This window comes from Manacus candei, unplaced genomic scaffold (genome assembly GCF_025592945.1).
Source record: "Manacus candei isolate 608988 ecotype Guabito, Panama unplaced genomic scaffold, ASM2559294v1 h1tg000210l, whole genome shotgun sequence".
NCBI classification, from domain to species: domain Eukaryota; kingdom Metazoa; phylum Chordata; class Aves; order Passeriformes; family Pipridae; genus Manacus; species Manacus candei.
Window position 1 is genome coordinate 168,824 of NW_026138258.1, and position 16,694 is coordinate 185,517.

The 16,694-nt window shown below is 61.0% G+C and overlaps 1 protein-coding gene and 1 long non-coding RNA gene across 4 annotated transcripts in view; both read right to left on the reverse strand.

Moving 5' to 3' along the window:
- PNPLA6 (patatin like phospholipase domain containing 6) overlaps positions 1-15,082 on the reverse strand; it is a 33,314-nt gene extending 18,232 nt beyond the window's left edge. For 2 of the 3 annotated variants that reach the window (XM_051774644.1, XM_051774643.1), the window contains exons 1-20: positions 14,662-15,082; positions 14,100-14,159; positions 13,004-13,091; positions 12,827-12,909; positions 12,633-12,730; positions 12,386-12,526; positions 10,835-10,994; positions 10,199-10,279; positions 9,144-9,272; positions 8,981-9,061; positions 8,259-8,367; positions 8,072-8,161; positions 7,339-7,445; positions 6,563-6,754; positions 5,923-6,000; positions 4,682-4,887; positions 3,570-3,701; positions 2,916-3,039; positions 859-972; positions 243-318 (exon numbers count right to left, since the gene is read on the reverse strand). In XM_051774644.1, the coding sequence (XP_051630604.1) occupies positions 243-318; positions 859-972; positions 2,916-3,039; positions 3,570-3,701; positions 4,682-4,887; positions 5,923-6,000; positions 6,563-6,754; positions 7,339-7,445; positions 8,072-8,161; positions 8,259-8,367; positions 8,981-9,061; positions 9,144-9,272; positions 10,199-10,279; positions 10,835-10,994; positions 12,386-12,526; positions 12,633-12,730; positions 12,827-12,909; positions 13,004-13,091; positions 14,100-14,159; positions 14,662-14,700 (2,188 nt within the window). In that variant the 5' untranslated portion in view covers positions 14,701-15,082. The remainder of the gene's footprint in view (positions 1-242; positions 319-858; positions 973-2,915; positions 3,040-3,569; positions 3,702-4,681; positions 4,888-5,922; positions 6,001-6,562; positions 6,755-7,338; positions 7,446-8,071; positions 8,162-8,258; positions 8,368-8,980; positions 9,062-9,143; positions 9,273-10,198; positions 10,280-10,834; positions 10,995-12,385; positions 12,527-12,632; positions 12,731-12,826; positions 12,910-13,003; positions 13,092-14,099; positions 14,160-14,661) is intronic. The other variant, XM_051774645.1, reaches the window with a different exon arrangement.
- Positions 15,083-15,201: 119 nt separating this feature from the next.
- Positions 15,202-16,335, reverse strand: LOC127464336 (uncharacterized). Its single transcript, XR_007901308.1, has 3 exons — positions 16,226-16,335; positions 15,459-15,740; positions 15,202-15,241 (listed from the first exon to the last, which is right to left on the reverse strand). It is a non-coding gene; the product is annotated as an uncharacterized LOC127464336 (long non-coding RNA).
- Between the last annotated feature and the right edge of the window lie 359 nt (positions 16,336-16,694).

Consider the following 16,694-nt stretch of genomic DNA (forward strand, 5'->3'; position numbering starts at 1 on the left):
TGGGGATGGGAACACACATGATGGGGACACACATGGTGGGGACGAGGACACACACGGTGGGGATGGGGACACACACGGCGGGGACGGGGACACACACGGTGGGGACGGGGACACACACGGCAGGGATGGGGACACACATGGCAGGGATGGGGACACACATGGCAGGGATGTGGGCACGGCCACCCATGGGACACCCCCGGGGAGGTCACCCCACCGCGCCCGGACCCCGCCGTGGCACCCACCGGCGAAGGGCGCGCGGAGCTGCTGGAGGTTCCCCAGGATCTTCTGGCTCAGCAGGTGGATGAGGCGGGTGACGACCTGTGGGGACGGGGACGGGGACGGGGACAGGGAGGGCCGTCAGACCTGGGAGGGGCTCACTGACACCCCGGACTAGTGTCCCACGTGACTTTTTGGGTGCCACCACCACCCTCCGTCCTTGGGGACTTCGGGTGCCACCAACCCAAAGCCTTGGGCACCTCGGGTGTCACCACGCCATCCTTGGGGACTTCAGGTGCCACCACCACCCTCCATCCTTGGGGACTCCAGGTGCCACCACCACCCTCCATCCTTGGGGACTCCAGGTGCCACCACCCCAAAGCCTTGGGCACCTCGGGTGTCACCACCCCATCCTTGGGGACTTCAGGTGCCACCACCACCCTCCATCCTAGGGGACCTCAAGTGCCACCACCCCAAATCCTTGGGCACCTCAAGTACCTGGAGGGTCTAGGGGGTACCTGGGGGTACCTGAGGGGTACCTGGGGGATACCTGGGGGTACCTTGGGGGTCTAGGGGGGTATCTGGGGGTACCTGGGGGGCCTGAAGGGTACTCGGGGGTACCTGAAGGGTCTGGGGGGGTACCTGGGGGTATCTGCGCTTGATGTTGTTCAGGGTGCCCTCGGGGAGCTTGGCCAGCTCCGTGTCCCTCACCGCGTGCACCGTGGTGGCCCGGGGCTGCCTGGTCAGGGCCTCCACCTGCAGGAGAAGACAGAGAATCCCCCGGGAATGACCCTGGGAATGACCCCTCCGACTCCACATCCGAGAAAACCCCGTTTCAAACGGTCCATAAAACACGGGGAGCTCCTCCCGCTCACCCAGCGCGAGATTCCCGAACGTTCCTCGCCCAGGATTCCCCTTTTAACGAGGTGGAAAAGCACCCCCTGGGGCCTTGAAGCCCTTCCAAGGAGGGCAGAGATGATGAGGAAGAGGAGGCCGGGGATGAAGGGCTGTTCCTCATAAATCAAGGTTTCTGGGCTTTCTGAATAGTTTTGACTAAAATATTTATCTGCTTTTGTGGGTTTATTTTGTTCCATTCCACCCAAACTGGCCGTTCTCGCTAAATCTTTACACCCATTAAAATCCTATTGAAACATAAACCACTTCTATTTCTATTCACATTTATAAACATTTATATTTATTTACGCTACAAGTGTTATTTATATTTACTATTTATTTCATTTCTGTTAAGCAATATTCCCAAAAGCCAGCAGGAAAGGCCAACGAGCCACCAACTGGTACATTCTCTACAAACCAGATGCTCTTGAGAAACTGGGCTCTCTGAATAGTTTTGACTAAAATATTTATCTGCTTTTATGTGGTTTTTTTGGTACATTCCACCCAAACCAGCTGTTCTTGCTAAATCTGTATGCCCATTAAAACCCTATTAAAACATAAACCACTTCTATTTCTATTTACCTTTATATATATTTATATTTACTTATGCTACGAGTGTTATTTAGATTATACCACCTGCAGTGATCGTGGGCTGAGACATTTTTTTGCTTTTCTCAAGGAAAGCATTGGGATTTCGTTTGCTAGTTCTTTAATGACTGTGTATACCTGTTTTGTGTTTTTTTTCTTTCTTTCTTTTCTTTTTGGGGGTGTTTGGGGTTCTCTTTTTACATTGTACTTTATATTGTATTTTTTATTGTATTTTTATATTGCATTCTCTTTTACATTATAAGTGTATACAAATGAAATATATGTAAATATATATATATATATATATATATATACACTGCTTTGGTTGTGTCATTTTGGTTTTTGGCAGTTTTTCCCTTTCAATTCCTTTCCCCTTGGTTTGGAGGGGGGGGAGGAAGGAGCTTTTGTTGTGGTGTTGGGCACTTGGCAGGGAGCCAAACCCCAACAGACCACAGCGAAAAAACCCTCCAAAGGAAAGAAAAAAAGGAATAGCAAAAGCTATATCAAAAAATATATATATTACATATATCACAGATATACACAATTAAAATACTATGTACATATAACCACAGAAACCCCAAACAGCTCCCAGAAAGGGGGAAGGGAAAAGGGAAAAAGGGGCAAAAAGGGACGAAAAACCAAAACAGACATGCAGGATAGACAACTCAGGAACTAGCAAAATAAAGAATTAGCAAAAGAATATCTTACTACTTTCCTTGGGACAGCAGAAATCAAGTTGAATGACCACTGACACCCTCCACCTCCCAAGATCTACAAGGCCTCACTAGGCCTCACTAGGCCTCACTAGGCCTCACTCGGCCGCGCTAGGCTTCACTAGGCCACACTAGGCCGCACTAGGCCTCACTAGGCCTCACTAGACCGCACTAGGCCACACTACGCCGCACTAGGCCGCACTAGGCCTCACTAGGCCTCACTCCCCCACACAATGAGAACCGACAGCAGGGAATCTGTGCCTTCAGAACCACCGGAAGGGAAGAGAGTGAAGGCCTCTCCTCCTTTCTTCTTTATACCCTGGTTTACTTAAAAATCGTAGGGAATACCGGGAACGTGGCCACTTCCTTGGTTACAAACTGGTCACCGAGGGCGGCCTAGACTAAAACTATCACACAGGTCCAAACCACCACAGCTACGAATCTCAAAGCGTCAAGTGGAGGCCCGAGGTTGTCCCCACGTCGTGTCCCCAGCCCAGAGCTCACCACGCCCACGAGGTCCCCGCGGCCGTACTCCCCCACCAGCTCCTTCTTGCCGCTGCCCTTCTGGATGACGGAGCGCAGCCGCCCGTTGAGGACGATGTAGGTGCAGTCGGACTTGTCCCCCTGCCTGTGGGGGGGTGAGAAGTTTGAAAAATGTTGGAATTTTCTTTTTTTATTTTCCCCCAAAATAGGTGCGGTTATCAGGAAAACCCCCCCAAAAAATAGGAAGCTGGGTTGTGGTAAAATCACATTCGTGTGTATATGTGGCTTATTAATCTAATAAGTAAATGAATCATACAGACCCAGCTAGTTTGGGGGTTCCTATGATCTATTTACTTATTATATTAATAAGCCACAAATGGCACCTCATGTTGGGCACCATTTACAGCGTATTAATATAATACGTAAATAAATTATTCGGACCCAGCTGGTTGGTTGGGAGTTCAGAGCCAAATCCTTTTTATTTCAATGAGACAGCACTTTATAGATGCACCTTGAAGCAACATGTGACTGCCCTGACCAATCCAGGTGATTAAACAAGAGGGTTTATTCCTTTTCCATCTTTCCTCTAGTCAAGCCCCAACGATTTGGGGAAAAAAAACGGTCTTTTATTAATGAAATCTGAATAAACAACAAATGGTGCAACCAAAAACCCACCTGTAGAGCGCCCGCCCGGCCTCCACGGCCATCCAGTCGATGGCGAAGTCCATCTGGCGCACGAAGGGCGACATGCGGGCGGCCACGGTGTGCGCCACGCTCAGCACCACGCTGGGCTGCTCCCGCATGATCCTGGGGGCGACAGCGCAAGGGGGGACACGGGGGTGGCCCCGGAAATGATGCTGAGGTGGCCCCAAAGGTACCACTGAAGTGGCCCCAGAAATGACACTGAGGTGGCCCCGAAGGTGCCACCACAACAGCCTCGAAGGTGCCACCACAGCAACCCCAGAAATGCCACTGCAGTGGTACCGAAGATGTGATCACAGTAACCCCAAAGATGTGACCACAGTAACCCCAAAGATGTCACCACAGCAACCCCAAAGATGTCACCACAGCAACTCCGAAGATGCTACCACAGCAGCCCTGAATATACCAACACAGCAGCCCTGAAGATGCCACCACAGTAACCCCAAAGATGTCACCACAGCGGCCCCCAAGATGCCACCACAGTGGCCCCCAAAGTGCCACCACAGCAGTCCTGAAGGTGCCACCACAGCAACCCCAAAGATGCCACCACAGCAGTCTCGAAAATGCCACCACAGCAGCCCCAAAGATGCCACCACAGTGGCCCCCAAAGTGCCACCACAGCAGCCCTGAAGGTGCCACCACAGCAGCCCCTCGGAGCCACCCAAGACTTCTCAGAGCCACCCAGGACCACTCAGAGCCACCCGGGACCCCCTGGATTCACCTCGGACCTTTGGAGCCACCCAAGACCCCTCAGGGCCACCTGGGACCCCTTGGATTCCCCTGGGACCTTTGGAGCAACCCAAGACCCCTCAGGGCCACCTGGGACCCCTTGGATTCCCCTGGGACCTTTGGAGCCACCTGGGACTCCTCAGGGCCACCCAGGAGCCACCCAGGACCCCTCAGAGCCACCTGGAGCTCGGGAGACTCCTCCACTCCTTGTGGTGACCCCCCAAACTACCCCCAGCACTCGAGGTGAGGTCACACCAACACCAGGCAGAGCCAGACGACCACCCCACCAGTGCCACCCCCCATCCCCCATTGTCCCCCTTGGGCATCACCCCCCTCGCCCGTGGCCCCTTCCTCACTCGTAGAAGTCGGACTTGGAGATCTTGAGGAAGGTGCAGTCGCGGTTGGCCTTGATGGTGAAGATGAGGGGCTCCCCGGTGAGCACGGCCAGCTGCCCCACCAGCTCGCCGGGCTGCGTCAGGAACAGGCACACGTCCTCCGCCTTGTCGATCATGCGCTGGTACACGTGCAGGCACCCCCAGAGCACGAAGTGCAGGCTCACGTCCTGCCCAGAGCGCGCCCCGTCACCACCGCGGCACGGCCGGGGCGCCCCGGGGCCACCCGGGATCACTGGGAGTCACCCGGGACCCCACAGAGGCACCCAGGATCACTGGGAGTCACCTGGGATCATTGGGAGTCACCCGGGATCCCACAGAGTCACCTGGGATCCCTGGGAGTCACCCGTGATCACTGAGAGTCACCTGGGATCCCTGAGAGCCATCTGGGATCCCTGGGAGTCACCTAAGATCCCAGAGGGTTCTCTGGGATCTCTGGGAGCCATCTGGGATCACTGGGAGTCACCCGGGATTACTGGGAGTCACCTGGGATCCCACAGAGCCACCCGGGATCCCTGGGAGCCACCTGGGAGCACTGAGAGCCATCTGGGATCCCTGGGAGTCACCTGGGATCCCACAGAGCCACCCAGGATCCCTGGGAGCCACTGGGGATCACTGAGAGCCATCTGGGATCCCTGGGAGTCACCTGGGATCATTGGGAGTCACCTAGGATCATTGGGAGTCACCCGGGATCCCTGGGAGCCACCCAGGATCACTGAGAGCCACCTGGAACCCCTGGGAGTCATCTGAGATCCCAGATGGTTCTCTGGGATCCCTGGGGGTCATTCAGGATCAGTGAGACTCACCCAGGATCCCTGGGTGGCACCTGAGACCCCACAGAGCCACTCGGGACCTGGGAGTCACCTGGGACCCCACGGAGCCATCTGGAATCCCTGGGAGTCACCTGGGACCCCACGGAGCCATCTGGAATCCCTGGGACTCACCTGGGACCCCATGGAGCCATCTGGAATCCCTGGAAGCCCTCTGGGACCCCGGGAGCCACCCAGGGACCCCCAGGTACGAGGGTCTCACCAACCCCACGTGTGGGTGGGTGTGGTTCTCCCCATGGGGGGTTTTGAACCCTCCAGAGGTTCTGGGGTCGTTCCCACCCCCCAACAGCCACGGGGGAGGAGTAGGGGAGTGGTACCCCATGGAAATATGGGGAGGGGGGGTCAAGGGGCCACAGAAACCCCCCCAAAACCCACCTGGTCACCTTGGCGGGCAATGACGGTCCCGGCTTTGGCGTGGTGGAGCAGGACACGGTTGTTGAGAAGAGAGGGGTCCTGGAGGGAGGAACGGTGTCGTGTGGGGTGGTGGGGGCCATCAGGAGGGGATGGGGACCACCAGGAGGGGAGAAGGATGACCAGGAGGTGACAGGGGTCACCATGAGGGGACAAGGATGATCAGGAGGTCACAGGAGTCACCATGAGGGGACAAGGATGACCAGGAGGTCACAGGGACCACCATGAGGGGACAAGGATGACCAGGAGGTCACAGGGACCACCACAAACAATGGGGACCACCATGAGGGGACAAGGATGACCAGAAGGTCACAGGGGTCACCATGAGGGGAGAAGGATGACCAGAAGGTCACAGGGACCACCATGAGGCACTGGGAACCCACCATGATGCCACCAGAGACCCACCCCAAAGCCACAGGGGACCAACATGAGGGGACAGGGACCCCATGAGGCACCGGGGACCCACCACAACACAACAGGACCACCCCAAAGCACGGAGGGCCGGCACTAAGCAACGGGAAGCCCCAACACAACGAGACCCCCGCGAAGCCTCAGGGGACCCACGTGAGGGGACGGGAACCTTGGGGGCCCCCCAAGGCCTCACCTCCACCTTCATGAGCTTGACCAGCTCCTGCTTGGCGGCCTCGAAGACGAGGTTGGTCTGGCGGCCCTGGAAGGGCCCGAAGGGACACGGCCCCGGCCCCGCCTCGTCCTCGCTGGAGTTGGACTGGTGGGACCCCGGCGGGGGCTCCTCCAGCGTCACCGACTTGCGCTCCTTGGGCTCGTGGGACACCGACTGCGGGACACGGCGGGGTCAGGGAGCGTTTTGGGGGGGATTCGGGAGGGTCTGGGGGGGGATTCAGGTGGGATTCGGTGAGATTTGGGGTAGGGTTTGAGTGGGACTTGGGGTGGGATTCCGAGGGGGTTTAGGGTGGGATTCAGGGTGGTTTGAGGTAGGATTTGGGGTGGGATTCAGGTGGGATTTGGGGTGGGATTCAAGGTGGTTTGGGGTAGGATTTGGGTGGGATTTGGGGTGGGATTCAGGTGGGATTCGAAGTAGGATTTGGGCGGGATTTAGGTTGGGATTCAGTGGGGGTTTGGGGTGGGATTCTGAGGGGGTTTGGGGTGGGATTCAGGTGGGATTCAGGGTGGGATTCATTGGGGCTTTGGGGTGGGATTCAGGGTGGTTTGGGGTAAGATTCAAGGTGGTTTGGGGTAGGATTTGGGTGAGATTTGGGTTGGAATTCAGTGGGGGTTTGGCATGGGATTCAGGTGGGATTTGGGGTAGGATTTGGGTGGGATTTGGGTTGAGATTCAGTGGGAGTTTGGGGTAGGATTTGGGTGGGATTCAGGTGGGATTCAGGGTTCCTGCCGCCGTACCCGTGTGAATCCAGCCATGGTCCCCGTGCTGTCCTCCTGCAGCGACACCGAGATGCGGCCGCGCTCGTAGGCCATGTCGAAGTCAGAGCGGGGACCCTTCTGGATGCCTGGAGGGGTGACGAGGTCACCGTGTCCAACATGGGGACAAGACACTCCCCAGTGTCCCCCAGTTGGCCCCAAGACCCCCCCATTCCCACCCCCAAACCCACCGGAGATATCCACGGGCATGGAGATGCAGCGGTTCAGGGGTGGCTGCCCTGGGTGTCCCTGTCTGTCCCCTGGGTGTCCTTAGGTGTCCCCTGGATGTCCCTGGTTGTCCCTGCCTGTCCCCTGGGTGTCCCCTCAGTGTCCCCATCTATCCCCTGAGCTACACAACCCCAAGACCCTCCATTCCCCCCAAAAACCCACCAGAGATATCCACGGGCATGGAGATGCAGCGGCTCAGGGGCAGCTGCCCCGGGTGTCCCCTGGGTGTCCCTGGGTGTCCCCTGAGTGTCCCTGCCTGTCCCCTGGTTGTCCCCAGCTATCCCTGAGCTACACAACCCCAAGACTCCCCCTTCCCCCTCCCAAACCCACCGGGGATATCCACGGGCATGGAGATGCAGCGGCTCAGGGGCGGCTGCCCTGGGTGTCCCCTGAGTGTCCCTGGGTGTCCCCTGGGTGTCCCTGAGTGTCCCCATTTATTCCCTGAGCTCTCCACCCCAAGACCCCCCATTCCCACCCCCAAACCCACCGGAGATGTCCACGGGCATGGAGATGCAGCGGCTCAGGGGCGGCGGCGGCGGCACCGGGGTCTCCAATCCCACACCTTTCAGCAGCTCGGCTGTAAGATCAAACCCCCCCACCTTGTGAGCCCAGAGGGAGCAGCAGAGCCCCCCAAAAGCAGGGGGAGGGTCCCAGCACCCCCTGAGCAGCCCTACCCTGCTCCCGGCCCTCGTCGGCGCTGCCCAGGCCCCTCTTGCTGTGCCGGACGGGGCTGGTGCGGGCGGGGTGGCCGGGCTGGGGGAAGAGCCTCAGGGGCTGCATGTCCTGCAAGAGCAGAGGGGAGGGGGATGATGCCTTAAACTCTACTTAATAAAAATTTCTTTTTTTAATTATTTAATTATTTTTTTTCCCCTACTTAATAATTATTTTTTTCTCTAACTATTTTTTCCCCTACGTATTAATTATTTCTTTTTTTCTCCAGTTGTTTTGTCCCCTACTTAATGGTTGCAATGGCAACGGCCATGGTTGGGTTTGGGGATGGCCATGGTTGGTTTGGGGATGGCCATGGTTGAGTTTGGGGATGGCCATGGTTGGTTTGGGGATGGCCATGGTTGGGTTTGGGGATGGCCATGGTTGGTTTGGGGATGGTCATGGTTGAGTTTGGGGATGGCCATGGTTGCTTTGGGGATGGCCATGGTTGGGTTTGGAGATGGTCATGGCTGGTTTGGGGATGGCCATGGTTGGGTTTGGAGATGGCCACAGTTGGGTTTGGAGATGGTCATGGTTGGTTTGGGGATGGTCATGGTTGGTTTGGGGATGGTCATGGTTGGTTTGGGGATGGCCAAACCCTGAGCAGGAGTTCAGGAAGCAGGAGAATCTTTTCTAGCCTTTTTCCATCGATTCTGCCCCGCTCTCCCCCCGCCCCCGCAGGACTCACGTGGCTGAAGAGCTCGTTGGTCAAGCCCAGGTAGTTGTGCAGGGCCAGGAAGGTGACGCGCTGCAGTCGCACCATGATGATCTGAGGGGGGACAGGAGGCCGCCGGTGACCCCCTGCCACCCCAAGGGACCCCCCCGTGGCCCTCCCCCAGCCCCCACCTCACCTGCACCACCCGCACCAAGCTCTCGGGGTACTTCTCGAAGATGGCGGAGAAGGCCTCGACCGGCAGGCGCAGGATGGTGGAGTCCTCAGCGGCGCGGGCGCACACCGTGCGGTACGGCCGCTGGTGGCCCTGCAGGACACGGTTGTTGGGGGGCCTGGCCAGCATTGGGAGCTCCAGTCCAGCCCTGGGTGGGGTTTGGGGGGAGCTGGGAGGCGGAGAAGTCTGAGGGTGGCACCGGGGGTTGGGCCGATTGGCGTTGAGGATGGCCATGGTTGGACTGGAGGAGTTGGGGGATGGTCATGGTTGGGTTGGGGATGGCCATGGTTGGGTTGGGGACGGCCATGGTTGGTTTGGGGATGGTCATGGTTGGGTTGGGGATGGCCATGGTTGGGTTGGGGACGGCCATGGTTGGTTTGGGGACAATCATGGTTGGGTTGGGGATGGTCATGGTTGGGTTGGGGATGGCCATGGTTAGTTTGGAGATGGCCATGGTTGGGTTGGGGATGGCCATGGTTGGGTTGGGGACGGCCATGGTTGGGTTGGGGATGGCCATGGTTGGGTTTGGGGATGGCCATGGTTGGGTTGGGGACGGCCATGGTTGGGTTGGGGATGGCCATGGTTGGGTTGGGGATGGCCATGGTTGGGTTGGGGATGGTCATGGTTGGGTTGGGGATGGCCATGGTTGGGTTGGGGATGGCCATGGTTGGTTTGGGGATGGCCATGGTTTGGTTTGGGGACGGCCATGGTTGGGTTGGGGATGGCCATGGTTGGGTTGGGGATGGCCATGGTTGGGTTGGGGACGGCCATGGTTGGGTTGGGGATGGCCATGGTTTGGTTTGGGGACGGCCATGGTTGGGTTGGGGATGGCCATGGTTGGGTTGGGGATGGCCATGGTTGGTTTGGGGATGGCCATGGTTTGGTTTGGGGATGGCCATGGTTGGGTTGGGGATGGCCATGGCTGTTTTGCGGATGGCCATGGTTGGGTTGGGGACGGCCATGGTTGGGTTGGGGACGGTCACAGTTGGAGTGGGGGGGTTTGGGGGCAGCGCCGGTACCGTGATGACATCGAGGATGCTGAGCAGGCTGTGGACACTGTCCCCAGGGAACACCTCCTTCATCACCGTCTCCTTCCCGTCCTGCCGAGCACAGAGCCCTTCGTTCCTTCCATCCCCGGTGCCCCCGTCCCGGCCCTGTCCCCAGGGTGTCCCTTGAGTGTCCCCCGAGTGTCCCCCGAGTGTCCCCCGAGTGTCACCAGATGTGCTCAGGTATCCCCTGGCTGTCCATGTGTGTCCCCAGATGTCCCTTGGGTGTCCCTGCGTGTCCCCAGATGTCCCTTGGGTGTCCCTGCGTGTCCCCTGGGTGTCCCTGGATATTCCCAAGTGTGTTCAGATGCTCCCTGGTTGTCCCCTGGCTGTCCCCAGGTGTCCCCTGGGTGTCTCCAGCCATCCCCAGGTGTCCCCTGGTTGTCCTTGGCTGTCCCTTGGCTGTCCCCAGGTGTCCCCTGGCTGTCTCCAGCCATCCCCAGATGTCCCCTGGTTGTCCCTGGCTATCCCCAGGTGTCCCCTGGCTGTTCCTGGCTGTCCCTGGCTATCATCTGACTGTCCCCAGTTGTCCCCAGGTGTCCCCTGGCTGTCCCTGGTTATCTCCTGGCTGTCCCCAGGTATCCCCAGGTGCCCCCCCCGTGCCCTCACCGGCTCGGTGAGCAGCAGCTCCAGTTTGCCGTCCTGCAGGACGTAGATGCTGGTGTCGGGCTGGCCGGGCCGGAACACGTACTCGCCCTGCTGGCACTGCTGGAACACCATGTGCTTGCACAGCTCCAGGAACAGCGGCTTCTCAAAGTGCCCCAGCACCCTGCGGGCACAGCCGGGGCACAGCGGGTGACACCGAGCCCGCTGCCACCTCTCCCGGTTGCCATGGAGATGGGGACGCAGGAGAAGAGCGGCCGGTGGTGCTGGGGAATGGTGGCCAGGGGGGATGCTGGTCCCTCAGGGGGAATTCTGGTCCCTCAGATGGATCCTGAGGCCCAGGGATGGATTTGATCCCCCCAGGATAGATCCTGATCTCCAGGGGGGATCCTGATCCCTCGGGAGGAATTCTGGTCCCTCGGGTGGATCCTGATCCCTCAGGGGGAATTCTGGTCCCTCGGATGGATCCTGAGCCCCAGGGATGGATTTGATCCCCCCAGGATAGATCCTGACCTCCAGGGAGGGATCCTGATCCCTCAGATGGATCCTGAGCCCCAGGGATGGATTTGATCCCCCCAGGATAGATCCTGACCTCCAGGGAGGGATCCTGATCCCTCAGGTGGAATTCTGGTCCCTCGGATGGATCCTGAGCCCCATGGATGGGTCATGACCACCAAAGACGGATCCTGACCCCACTGAGCCTGATCCTGACCCCCAGGCCCCTGACCCCGAACTCCCCCATGATGGACGCCAATGCCAGGGCTGGATCCCGATGCCAGGGTCGGATCCCGATTCCAGGGCTGGATGCCAACCCCAGGGACAGACCCCAATCCCAGGGCTGGATCCTGATTCCAGGACCGGATCCCCATCCCAGAGACAGACCCCAATCCCAGGGACAGACGCTGATCCCAGGGCCAGATCCCCATCCCAGGGCCAGATCCCCATCCCAGGGCCGGATCCCCATCCCAGGGCCGGATCCCGATGCCAGGGCCGGATCCCAGTGCCAGGGACAGACCCAAATCCCAGGGCCAGATCCCCATCCCAGGGCCTGATCCCCATCCCAGGGCCTGATCCCGCTGCCAGGGACAGACCCCAACCCCACGTTGGATGCTGATCCCAGGGCCAGACCCCGATGCCAGGGCTGGATCCCGATGCCAGGGCCAGACCCCAATCTCAGCGTCAGACCCCAATCCCAGGGCTGGATCCCGATGCCAGGGCTGGATGCTGATCCCAGGGCCAGACCCCAATCCCAGGGCCAGACCCCAATCCCAGGGCTGGATCCCGCTGCCAGGGCTGGATCCCGCTGCCAGGGTAGGATCCCTATGCCAGGGCCAGACCCCAATCCCAGGGCCAGACCCCGATCCCAGGGCCAGACCCCGATCCCAGGGCCAGACCCCGATGCCAGGGACAGACCCCAATCCCAGGGCTGGATGCTGATCCCAGGGCCAGACCCCGATGCCAGGGCTGGATCCCGCTGCCAGGGACAGACCCCAATCCCAGGGCCAGACCCCAATCCCAAGGCCAGACCCCGCTGCCAGGGCCATCCCCGCTGCTCACCGGACGTTCTTGAGCATGTAGAGGACCTCGGAGGGCAGGTGGGAATTGGCCACGTCGAACTCGGTCAGGTCGGCCTCCAGCACCGCCGGCGGCGGCTCCTTCAGCTGCAGCGTCGGCTGCTCCTTCCGGATGCGCAGCAGCCTTGGGGGACACGCGGGGGACGCGGCGTTGGGACGCCCGGATGGCACCGGGACGGTGCCCCCGCTCCCCCCCCCCCCCCCCAAAACCGACGGTGCCCCCTCCTCACTTCTTGGCGATGTTGAGCATCTTCAGCTTCTTCTTCATGCGGGGCCGGGAGGTGCTGGAGATGGTGGTGTCCACCAGGGACGACGTGGACTGGGACACCTGAGGGTGGGGATGATGCCCTGGGGTGTCACCCGCTGGTGGCCTCAGGGTGTCACCCCCAGGTGCTGCCAAACCGCCCCCCCCCCCGAGCGTCACCTTGCGCATGATCTTGCGGCCGTAGAAGAGCATCTTGTCCCTCTTGCGGAAGCGGTACCGGGGGGTCTCCTGGGCGGGCACCTCTGGGGAGGGACACACGGGGGACATGGGCTGAGGGGTGTGGCACTGTCACACCCCCCCCCCCGTCCCCGAGGCCAGCGGGGCCGTGTCACTCACCCTTCAGGCGCAGCCGGTGCAGCAGGGCCACGACGGCCGTGACCACGACGACGACGGTGAGGCCGAGGCCCAGGATGGCCCCTAGCACCTGGGGAGGGACAGGGGGGTCCCCACGCGGTCCCCGAGGTCCCCACGGGGTCCCCGAGGTCCCCACGTGGTCCCTGAGGTCCCCACGGGGTCCCCGGGGGACGGGGACGAGTGCGGGGGGTGAGCGATGGCAGGGCCGCCGTGGGGACGTGGAGGGAGGGGAGGGGCTGGGCGGGATCAGGGACCAGGACACGGCCCCAGGGGACAAGAGTGTGTCACCTCAGGGGTGCTGAGCAGCACTGGGGACATGAGGACATTGTCCCCGAGGACATGGGGACATTTCTGTGTCACCCCGGGGGTGCTGAGCAGCACTGGGGACATGGGGAAACTGTCCCTGGGGACATGGGGACACTTTCGTGTCACCTCAGGGGTGCTGAGCAGCACTGGGGACAGGAGGACAATTTCATGTCACCTCAGGGGTGCTGAGCAGCACTGGGGACAGGAGGACAATTTCATGTCACCTCAGGGGTGCTGAGTAGCACTGGGGACATGGGGACATTTCTGTGTCACCTCAGGGGTGCTGAGCAGCAATGGGGACATGAGGACACTGTCTCCAAGGACATGGAGACAAGGGTGTGTCACCTCAGGGGGTGCTGAGCAGCACTGGGGACACGAGGACATTGTCCCCGAGGACATGGGGACATTTTTGTGCCACCTCGGGGGGTGCTGAGAGGCACTGGGGACATGGGGACACTGGGGACATGGGGACACTGGCACTGGTGGCACAGGGATACAGAGACACAGGGACAAGGGACATGAGGACATAAGGACATGAGGACATTGGGATATAGAGACACAGGGACATGGGGACACAGGGACATGGGGACATGAGAACACTGGGGCCATGAGGACACAGGGACACGGGGACACGGGGACACAGGGACATGGGGACACAGGGACACAGGGACACGGGGACACGGGGACACAGGGACATGGAGACAGAGGGACACAGGGACACGGGGACACAGGGACACAGGGACATGAGGACAGATGGACACTGTCCCCTCACCGCGCTGGTCGGGAGCCGGTCGGTCAAGAACCGCGGCAGCACCGCCCTCAGGGGCCCGTCCTGTGGGGACAAGGGACAGCTGAGCCCCGGGGGTCCCTGGGGTGGGGACAAGGGACAGCTGAGTCCTGGGGGTCCCTGGGGTGGGGACAAGGGACAACTGAGCCCTGGGGATCCCTGGGGTGGGGACAAGGGACAGCTGAGCCCCGGGGGTCCCTGGGGTGGGGACAAGGGACAGCTGAGCTTCAGTGACCCCCAGGGTGGGGACAAGGGACAGTTGAGTCCTGGGGGTCCCTGGGGTGGGGACAAGGGACAGCTGAGCCCTGGGGGTCCCTGGGGTGGGGACAAGGGACAGCTGAGCCCTGGTGTCCCCACCCCAGGGGTGGGGACAAGGGACAGCTGAGCCCCAATGACCCCCAGGGGTGGGGACAAGGGACAGTTGAGCTCCAGTGACCCCCAGGGGTGGGGACAGGGGACAGCTGAGCCCTGGTGTCCCCCAGGGGTGGGGACAAGGGACAGCTGAGACTCGGGGTGGGGACACTGAGGTGACAGGGCCATGTCCCACCTCGGCCTCATCCTGCGGCTCTGACTCGCTCTGCCCCATGGCCGGGGGGGGCTCTGCCCATCCAAAGTCCTGCCAAAACGGGGCACAAAGGGACAAAAAGGGACAAAAAGGGACAAAAATGGACACTTTGTGACACGGGGACAGCCGGGTGACACCCCAGTGACACCTCACAGGGGTGGCCTGGGGCGGGTCTGCCTCTGGGACAGGGTTGTCCCCAGAGTGTCCCCAAGGGGCTCAGGGACATCAAGTGGCCACAGAGGACCTCGTGGTGTGTCCCCCCCCTTGGGGACTTCGGTGTCACTTCCCCCTTGGGGACAGGAAGTGGTGGCAGGAACCGCCCTGTTGCGACAGGTCCTGTCACTGGGCTGAGGCCCCCGGGGGGTGTCACCCACCCCTGCTGTCACCCACCCCTCCTGTCACCCAGCCCTGCTGTCACCCAGCCCTGCTGTCACCCACCCCTGCTGTCACCCAGCCCTCCTGTCACCCATCCCTCCTGTCACCCATCCCTCCTGTCACCCAGCCCTGCTGTCACCCACCCCTGCTGTCACCCATCCCTGCTGTCACCCACCCCTGCTGTCACCTATCCCTGCTGTCACTTGTGCCCGTTGTCACCTCCTGGTACCAGTGCCACCACTGGGACCCACCCATCTGTGTCCCCTCCGTGTTACCCACCCCCACTGTCACCCATCCCTGCTGTCACTTGTGCCCATTGTCACCTCCTGGCACCAGTGCCACCACTGGGGCCCACCCGTGTGTCCCCTCTGTGTCCCCTCCGTGTCACCTGCCACCACTGTCACCCATCCCTGCTGTCACTTGTGCCCGTTGTCACCTCCTGGCACCAGTGCCACCACTGGGACCCGCCCCAGTGTGTCCCCTCCGTGTCACCTGCCACCACTGTCACCCACCCCCATTGTCACCCTGCCAGTGCCACCACTGGGACCCACCCCAGTGTGTCCCCTCTGTGTCCCCTCCCTGTCCCCTGCCACCACTGTCCCTGTCCCTGCTGTCCCTGCTGGGCCGTGCCCTGGTGTGTCCCCTCTGTGTCACCTGCCACTGCTGTCACCCATCCCTTCTGTCACCTGCTGGCACTGGTGCCACTGCTGGGGCCAACCCCTGTGTGTCCCCCCTGTGTCACCTGCCACCACTGGCCCTGTCCCTGCTGTCACCTGCCAGGCCCTGGTGTGTCCCCTGTGTCCCCTCTGTGTCCCCCCTGTGTCACCTGCCACCACTGTCCCTGTCCCTGCTGTCACCTGCTGGGCCCTGGTGTGTCCCCTCTGTGTCCCCCCTGTGTCACCTGCCACCACTGGCCCTGTCCCTGCTGTCACCTGCCAGGCCCTGGTGTGTCCCCTCTGTGTCCCCTCCGTGTCCCCTGCCACCGCTGTACCTGTCCCTGCTGTCCCTGCTGGGCCGTGCCCTGGTCTGTCCCCTCCCTCTGTGTCCCCTCTGTGTCACCTGCCACCACTGTCCCTGTCCCTGCTGTCACCTGCTGGGCCTGGCCCTGGTGTGTCCCCTCTGTGTCCCCTCAGTGTCCCCTGCCACCACTGTCACCCACCCCTTCTGTCACCTGCTGCCACCGGTGCCACCACCGGGGCCAACCCCTGTGTGTCCCTTCCATGTCCCCGCTGTCACCAGTCCCTGCTGTCACCCTCTTAGTGCCACGCCTGGCATGTCCCCCCTGTGCCACCCCCCCCCCCCGTGTCACCCCCGTCCTTCCAAGGACACCCCGGGGAGGTGACAGTGGCACCGGCACAGGGACGTCACCGAGGCTGGCACGTGTCACCCCAGTGCCACCCCAGTGCCACCAAGGCCACCCCGGGGGCACAGGGACGTCACCGAGGCTGGCACGTGTCACCCCAGTGCCACCCCAGTGCCACCAAGGCCACCCCGGGGGCACAGGGACGTCACCGAGGCTGGCACGTGTCACCCCAGTGTCACCCCAGTGCCACCAAGGCCACCCCGGGGGGGGGGGGGGGGGATTGGGGAGGGACTGTTGGGGGTGACACGAGGTGGCACCGGGGCCTGGTGACACCCCC